At 53.5% G+C, this 8965-nt stretch overlaps 1 protein-coding gene across 1 annotated transcript in view; it reads right to left on the reverse strand.

Moving 5' to 3' along the window:
* Positions 1–8692, reverse strand: part of ASXL2 (ASXL transcriptional regulator 2) — a 64753-nt gene extending 56061 nt beyond the window's left edge. The window contains exon 1 of the mRNA XM_069850610.1: positions 8525–8692. Within this exon, the coding sequence (XP_069706711.1) occupies positions 8525–8581 (57 nt within the window). The 5' untranslated portion in view covers positions 8582–8692. The remainder of the gene's footprint in view (positions 1–8524) is intronic.
* Positions 8693–8965: the final 273 nt, after the last annotated feature.

Below are 8965 nucleotides of genomic sequence, written 5' to 3' on the forward strand. Positions count from 1 at the left end.
GGGATCTCACCAGAGCAGAGCAGAGGGGCAGAACCCCCTCCCTGGCCCTGCAGGTCCCACTGCTTTGGATGCAGCCCAGGACATGGTTTGACTTTCTGGATTGTGATCACCCATTGCCAGCTCATGCTGAGCTTCTCCTCCACCAGCACCCCAAGCCCTTTTCCTCAGGGCTGCTCCCAATCCACTCCCCACCCAGCCTGGATTTGTGCTTGCAATTGCCCTGACCCAGGCACAGGATCTTGCTCTTGGCCTTTTGAACTTCACAAGTTTCTCACAGCCCCACCTCTCCTGACCATTCAGGTCCCTCTGGATCTATCCCTTCCCTCCAGCGCATCGACTGTGCCACACAGCTTGGTGTCATCAGCAAACTTACTCAGGGAGTCTCTTAATAGACTGTCTTAAGAGGAGACAAGGTAGTTTTCACTTTTAACTCCAGCACCCAGATGAGCAGATATGAGCAACCATTCTGTGAATTTATGGGCTTCAAGGTCCTGTCCTGAACCATCCATGGAAGTGTTTAAGAGGAGAGTAAGATGAGGTGCTTGGGGATGTGATTTAATAGTAGACGTGTACGGTTGGAGCTGATGATCTCTAAGGTCTTATCCAACCTAATTATTCTATGATTCCATGATTCTATGAATTTTGGCCTTGGTACCTTTGCAAATTTTCAGGTTTGGGTGAGCAATGAATCCAGGTATTTGTAGGCAAGTGAGCAACTTCCACAGTCTGGATGCTTCCACCCTCTCTTATGCACAGGTCTTTGTAGCAAGCAGGGAAATATAACATCCCAGCAAACTTCACCTTCATAAGGTCAGTTTGAACAACATCACCTCACAGAAGTGTGTTGTTTATTCCCCTAACAAACAAGCTTTCTACTCGACCTCATCTTCTGACCCGACTGCATTATCTGCAGTTTCCCACAGCAGATGGACCAGCGAACACTCCATCAGGCTGCATGTGCTGCGCTGTCAGTTGCAGAGACGCCACGTCTTTCCGTGTTAATTCTTCAGTTCACTCAAGTGATGCAAACAAACCGCAACAGCAAGAGGGAAGCTGGGTTCACATCGCAAGAGCTGCACTGCCACTGCCAGCATCCTGACAGCACTCATACTTGGACATCTGCACCTCCAGAGATGTCCACTGTGACACGTTTAGGCTCCGTCTGCGTTCCCAAGGGCATTCTCACCCTGGATTTCAACCCTCCAAAGCCAACAGGAAACCAGCACACAGGAAAACGCAGCTGCAGCAGCTCCTTCTCACAAACAAATAGCATAACAGGCTGCATTTTACGCTCCTAGAACACCTGGCCAAGAAACAATATCTATCAAGGACTCAACCTCTGGAGTCCTCAGCACAGGAAGGACATGGAGCTGTTGGAGCGAGTCCAAAGGAGGCCACAGAGATGATCCGAGGCCTGGGGAACCTCCCATATGAGGACAGGCTGAGAGAGTTGGGTTGTTCAGCCTGGAGAAGAGAAAGCTGTGGGGAGACCTTACAGCAACCTCCCAGTACTAAAATGGGCTCCAGGAAAGCTGGGGAGGGGCTCTTGATCAGGGAGTGCAGGGATAGGACAAAGGGGAAGGGTTTTGAGCTGAAAGAGGAGAGATTGAGATGAGATATTAAGGAAGAAATTCTTCACCATGAGGGTGATGAGGCCCTGGCCCAGGTTGCCCAGAGCAGTGGTGGCTGCCCCATCCCTGGAGGTGTTCAAGCCCAGGTTGGATGGGGCTTGGAGCAACCTGATGCAGCAGGAGGTTGGATCCATGGCAGGGGGTTGGACCTGTATGGGCTTGGAGGTACCTTCCAATCCAAACCATCCATGACACTATGACTTATAAAGACCACCTCCAGCCCACCATCACCCAGCCCCTACAACGTAGCACACAGAGGCTGCGCAGCAGAAAACTGTTTGGTCTGGTCACACATGGGGATTTCCCATAAAAAGCAAACATCAAATTTCTTCAGACTTGGCACATGACAGCATACTCTTTCCTCCACGCAAACAAAGCACAAAGCCATCCTGCTGGTGGCTCCTGTCCAACAACAGGACTTCTTATCTGGATCCAAACAGGCCACTGACGTACCACAACAGCCCGTTCGCTGTCAGACTCATCACACAGCAGAGATGCACAGAGCGTTTGGCACTGCTCAGCTCCCTCCTCATTTTGGAAAGCTGTATCACAAGGACTGGGTTAAACACGAGGAAGAGGAAAAGCAAGAATTGAGACCTAAGCCATCATCAAAGCACGGAATTATAGAGCAAGGGCCCCTCCCCAGCTTTTCCTGGAGCCCCTTTCAGTACTGGGAGGCTGCCCCAAGGTCTCCCCATAGCCTTGTCTTCTCCAGGCTGAATAACCCCAACTCTCTCAGCCTGTCCTTATAAGGGAAGTGCTCCAGCCCTTGGATCATCTTTGCAGCCTCCTCTAGACTCACTCCAACAGATCAACATCTTCCCTGTGCTGCAGACTCCAGAACTGGACACGGGGCTCCAGGTGGGATCTCACCAGACCAGAGGGGCAGAATCTGGGCTGTGAGCACCTACTGCCAGCTCACATCAAGCCTCTCATCCCCCAGCACTCCCAAGTCCTTCTCCTCAGGGTTATTTCCAATCCATTCTCTGCCCAGCCTGGATTTGTGCTTGCAACTGCTCCGACCCAGGTGTAGAACCTTGCCTTTGGCCTTTTTGAACTTCACGAGGTTCTCACAGCCCCAACTCTCCAGCCTGTCCAGGTCTCTCTGGATGCCATCCCTTCCCTCCAGTGTGTCAACCATGCCACACAGCTTGGAGTCATCAGCAAACTTGCTAAAGGTGCCCCTAATCCCACTGTCCATGCCTGCCACAGAGACATCAAACACCATTGATCTTGATACTGGTCCCTGAGGAACATTACTTGAACTTTGCTGCTCCACAACCAGAGTCCATCGCCACAAGCAAAGTGGTGCCTTCGTTCACCAATACCAGCCCCTTTGAGTATCAATTAATTAATGTAACGACAACGCTTACTCAAATCACATCAGTAGTGTTGCATGTGTGTTCTCCTCTGCCTGCACCAGCGTAACCGGCATTAGTGAGAGCTTTCCAATAACGTGGGACAGTCATAGCTGCATGTTTGAGCTCAGCCACCAGCCTGCCTGTCCGCATCACACCGTGTCCCTGGCCCGGATCCGCCTGCAAGATCACACGTTGAGCCCAGACACCGGTTTATGGAGCAGTTCAGGGATGAGCCCAGGCCAGCCAAAGGCAGCCTGCACACGGTCATCCCATCCAGAGCATCAGTGGGACAGATACACACAGGTTCTGCAGGGCAGCCGTGGCACCAGAAAACAACTCTCACAAGATCATTGAGGTTGGAAAAGATCTCTCAGTTCATCCAGTCCAACTGTCAGCCCAACCCCACCATGACGACTAAACCACATCCCCAAGTGCCACAGCCACATTGTTTTTGAACCCCTCCAGGGAAGGGAACTCCACCACTGCCCTGAGCAGCTTCTGCCAGGGCTTTACCACTCTTTCCATAAAAAAGTTGTTCCCAATATCCAATCTAAACCTCCCCTGGTGCAACTTGAGGCCATTTCCTCTCATCCTATCCATTGTTCCTTGGGAGCAGAGGCCAAACCTTGCCTGGCTCCAACCTCCTTTCCAGGAGCTGCAGAGCAGGATGAGGTCTCCCCTCAGCCTCCTCTTCTCCAGATTAAACAGCCCTGGGGCCCTCAGCCACTCCAAGAACCCCTGGGCTCCAGACTGTGCAGCACTTGGCCTAGTTGAATCCCACTCCTGTTGGCCTCAGCCCACGGATCCAGCTTGTCCAGATCCCTCTGCAGAGCCTTCCTACCCTTCAGCACATCAACACTCCCAACCGCCTTGGTGCCATCTGCAAACTGACTGAGGAAGCACTCGATCCCCTCGTCTGCATCACGGATAAAGACATTGAACGGCACTAGCCCCAACACTGAGCCGTGGGGACATCGCTTGTGACTGGCTACCAACTGGATTGAATTCCATTCACCACAGCTCTCTGGGTTCAGCCAGAGAGCGTTACCAGCACAGGTGTGTTCCACCTCTTCTGGCCGGCAGCAGAACCGATCATCTCCTTTCTCTGACACCCTGTCCCACTGGTGCCTCTCTGCAGCATGGCTGCTCCACCACAGGACACTGAGGAGGATACTCCATGTTAAAGACACATACACTGCATCAACCTTAAACTGGGTTACTGTTCTCTTAAACTTGTCTCCTAGACAGTACCAGACTCTCACTCTAATAAAGCTTTTCCCTTTAACTGCAGGGACATCCAGCCGTTGTCCCAAGAAAAGTCACAAGTCAACAGGCAGTAACGTTGCAGCTGCAGATGAATGAGCCAGGAAGTATGAAGAAGGCTGTTTATCAACAGAAACTTCCGCTCCAGGCTGCCCGCACGGGGCACCCTTTCCTTCCTTCATGCTGCAACTCTGCTCCAACTGAGTCCTGTACATAGAACCATAAAACGTCCTGAGTTGGAAGGGACCCATAAGGATCAAGTCCAACTCCTGCCCCTGCACAGGACAACGCCAACCTTCACACCATGGGTCTGAGGGCATTGGCCAAATGCTTCTGGGATATTGTCAGGCCTGGTGCCGTGACTGCTTCCCTGGGGAGCTGTTCTAGTGCTCCACCATCTAGGAGCAAGCATAGCCTCAGCCCCACAGAATCCATCTCACCCATGCACCTAACCCAGGTCCTTCCCTCAAACAGAAAGGCTACATTTTATAGAATCATGGAATGGTTTGGGTGGGAAGGGACCTTAAAGCCCGTCCAGGTCCATCCCCTGCCATGGGCAGGGACACCTCCCACTGGATCAGGCTGCTCAAAGCCTCATCCAACCTGGCCTTGAACACCTCCAGGGATGGGGCAGCCACCACTTCTCTAGGCATCTTGGGCCAGGGACTCACCACCCTCACAGGAAAACATTACTGCCAAGATCTCATCACACCATCTCCCCTTTTTCAGCTTGAAACCATTCCCCTCATCCTGTCCTTGCACTTCCTGCCAAAAAGTCCCTCCTCAGCTTTCCTGGAGCCCTCCCTTTTTGCTGGTTGAGCTCCCTGAACAACTCACGGTGATGTGACAGAGTGCCAGGAGGCAGAGGGGAGACTGAATTGCCAAAAACATCAGCTGTGATGCACTTACACTTATGCTGCTGTTCAGGGGCCACCACAACCCACAGCCTCCCAGCCCGCAGCCCCACGGGCCCTCCTCTGCAGCTCCACACTGACCTGCTACTGTCAGGGCTCACCACGAGCCACCCAAGAGCCATCAGCGAGCGAACCAACACCACAAAAACAGCACAGGGATGTAACACAGCGCCAAAGACAAAATGGAAGGTTTCTCAAGCTCAGGGCAAGTTTTCTGTTACCTTTTAGGAGCAGAGGAACAGGGTACCCAAGAGCTGCCATATCTCTTAACACAGTTTTATAATACACCCTAAGAACTCCAGCCACCGCAGCCGAGAAGCCAACAGGGGCACACAAGCTACAACAAGAACCAAAAGACATAATTTCAAACCAAAAACACTGGGAAACTTTTGAAGATTAAGAGTTGGAGCCTGACCAGAATATTTAACATTCCCACTGAATACACAAACAGAAACATTCGCCTAAACTCAGGTTTTGGCAAGCATTTACTCATCTGTTCCTACTTATGGCTGCCTCTGCCATGGATCTCGGTACGCACCCAGGGTAAGGTCCAGCCTTCAGCTTCGATAGCTTTCAGTGCAGCTTTTCTATAGACACGTTTTAGCCTTTAAGTGGATTCTGAAAGAGATCAGCAGATGAAAAGCATTGCACACAGGCTGGAAAAGATCTGGTCCCACTTCTGTCTGGAGTCCTCAGCACAGGAAGGACAAGGAGCTGTTGGAGTCCAGAAACGGCCACAGAGATGATCCAAGGGCTGGAGCACCTCCCGTACGAAGAGAGGCTGAGAAAGTTGGGGTTGTTTTGCCTGGAGAAGAGAAGGCTGCAGCGGGACCTTAGAGCAGCCTCCAGTACTGAAAGGGGCTCCAGAAAAGCTGGGGAGGGTCAGGGAGTGCAGGGATAGGAGGAGAGGGAATGGTTTTCAGCTGCAAGAGGGGAGATTGAGATGAGATCTTAGGCAGAAATGTTTTCCCATGAATGTGGCGAAGCCTGGGCCCAAGGTTGCCCAGAAAAGTTGTGGCTGCCCCATCCCTGGAGGCCACAGAATCCTGGAATCACAGAATGGTTTGGGTAGGAAGGGACCTCAAAGCCCATCCAGTTTCAAGCCCCTGCCGTGGGCAGGGACACCTCCCACTGCATCAGGATTCTCAAAAGCCCCATCCAACCTGGCTTTGAATACCTCTCCAAGGATGGGGCAGCCACCACTGCTCTGGGCAACCTGGGCCAGGGCCTCATCACCCTTGTTGTGAAGAAATTCTTCCTAATCTTCCTTCTTCCAATAAAGTCACTCCTCCTCAACCTATCTCTACGGACCCTTGAAAAAAGCCTCTCTCCAGCTTTCCTGGAGCCCCTTTCAGTGCTGTGAGGCTGCTCTAAGTTCTCCTTGAAGCCTTCTCTTCTTGAAGCTGAGCAACTCACTCAGCCTGTCCTCATCCAGGAGGTGCTCCAGCCCTTGGATCATCTCCATGGCCCTCTCCGGCTCTCTCCAACAGTGTCATATCCTCCTTATGCTGGGGATTCCAGAACTGGACACAGGATTCCTGGTGAGGTCTTACAAGAATAGAGCAAAGAGGCAGAATCCCCTCCCTTGCCCTGCTGGCCACAAGTGTTCAAGGCCATATCGGATGCGGCTTGGAGCAACCTGATCTAGTGGGAGGTGTCCCTGCCCATGGCAGGGATGGGAGGAACTGGACTGGCTTTGAGGTCCCTTCCAACCCAAACGATTCTTTTATTCTATGCTACACACTGAAGACTCTTCCACCTTTCTTTCACCGCAAATTGTTACAAACTGGCACACAAACACCTACACAGAGTTCACTCGCGGGATAGTGCCTTACGTTCCTAAAACAGTTGACTACATCACATCTCCTGAACGAACAGCAGCTATTTTGATACCTTTCAAACTGTGCAAGGTCCAAACAAGTTACTATTTATTGAAATAGAGCTCGCAACCCTCAGCCACAGATGCTGATGTACATTCACTTTCTAGTCAGACTTTTCAAGTCCTGTTTTCACAGATGCCTCTTTCAAAACATCTCTGACAGAACCTGCTCTCCTCCCCCCACCCTCCATCAGCCAGATTCTAATCCGCTCTGCAAACCCCAACATCTCGCATCATGTTGCTTTTTCACAGTTCCACACGGCTGTGCCGCTCACATAGGCTGTGCTTGTTTCCTCTCTCACTCCTGTCCCACTGCTCAACTTCCCTTTTTTTTTATCCACCCTCCAACGTGCCTGCTCCACACAGAAAAGAGGATAACAACAAATACGGCCAGACTAGGAAACAAGAAGATAAAACCTCTGCTTTTAGGGTCCACTACTCACTACCTGAGCTGGAGCAGTCCAGCAGCTCCCGCTGCAATGAGTTCTACCGTGCAAGAGACATTGATACACTGAGAATGCTGAAAAAAACACCGTGCATGCCACCTGTTTGATAATATTGTTTACACCCTCGTTAATCACAGCATTCTGCAAACACAAAGAGGCATTCCCTCCCCGGAGGGAGGGTGGATTCCCTCTGCACAGGTGGACGAGGTGCTGAGGGGCATGGTTTAGCGTTTGATAGGAATGGTTGGACTCGATGATCCGGTGGGTCTCTTCCAACCTGGTTATTCTATGATTCTATGAAGCTTTGCATTGGTGCCTGGAAATATTCAGCAGCTGGAGAACTGTTTAAAGTAATACCTGTGTGGCATTGGAGCAAAGCTGCAGAGACCAGCCAGCAGCCCATGCAGCATCTGCAGCCCGGACCCTCTCACCCACTGCCGGGTAAAACCGGAGACCGAGGACACACCGAAACCCCTTCCCTGCTGCCCCAGCCAGGGCCAGGGGTAGACGCGACCGGTGCCTACATGAGGGTGCAGGCACGGCCAGAAGCCACTCTTCGGGCCCCGAAACTGGGGTGAGGGACAGCCCTTCCCCAGCCCTTGAAACAGAAACACTAGGTTAGAAAAGACCTGCTGGATCATCAAGTCCAACCATTCCTATCAAACACTAAACCATGCCCCTCAGCACCTCGTCCACCCGTCCTTTAAACACCTCCAGGGAAGGTGACTCGATCCCCTCCCTGGGCAGCCTCTGCCAGTGCCCAATGACCCTTTCCATGAAAAAGCTTTTTCTGATGTCCAGCCTGACCCTCCCCTGGAGGAGCTTGAGGCCGTTCCCTCTTGTCCTGTCCCCTGTCACTTGGGAGAAACAGGGGACAATCCCTCTCCGGCCCCCGGAACCGGGACGGGATAGCCCCCCTCCCCGGCCCCCGAAGCCGGGAGGCGGAGTGCTCTCTGCCTCTCACCGGGAGAGCCTCCCCCTGACCCCGCACCGAGGCCTTCGACCCGTCCCCGCCGCAGGCCGCGCGTACCGTCCGGGCGGCCTCAGCCCAGGTCCTGCCCTTCTTCCTGCGGCCCTTCTCCCTCATGTCGGACGCGGCGGGGGCGCGGCTAACTCCGAGGTGTGCTGAGGGTGCCGTGAGGCCCGGGGAGGAGCGGCCCTAAGCGCGGGCAGCCCCGACCGCCGCGGCCCCAGCGCCCGCCGCCGCCGCCATGTTGGGTCCTGCCGGGCCGGGCCGCGGTCATGTGACCCCGCCGCGTGTGGCCCCGCCCACCGCGCGGAGCCCCGCCCACCCCGAGGGGTCGGTCATGTGACCCCGCAGACCAGCATGAGGCCCCGCCCGCTCCGCGCGTGGCCCCGCCCAGTGTGGGCGGTTGCTCCAAGCCTCGTTCAGGCCGCGCCTGGGGTCCTCTAGCCTGAGGGAGACTCCAGGGACTCCTCAGAGCAGCCTCTCAGCGCTGAAAGGGGCTCC

Source organism: Phaenicophaeus curvirostris, chromosome 2 (assembly GCF_032191515.1).
Source record: "Phaenicophaeus curvirostris isolate KB17595 chromosome 2, BPBGC_Pcur_1.0, whole genome shotgun sequence".
NCBI classification, from domain to species: Eukaryota; Metazoa; Chordata; class Aves; order Cuculiformes; family Cuculidae; genus Phaenicophaeus; species Phaenicophaeus curvirostris.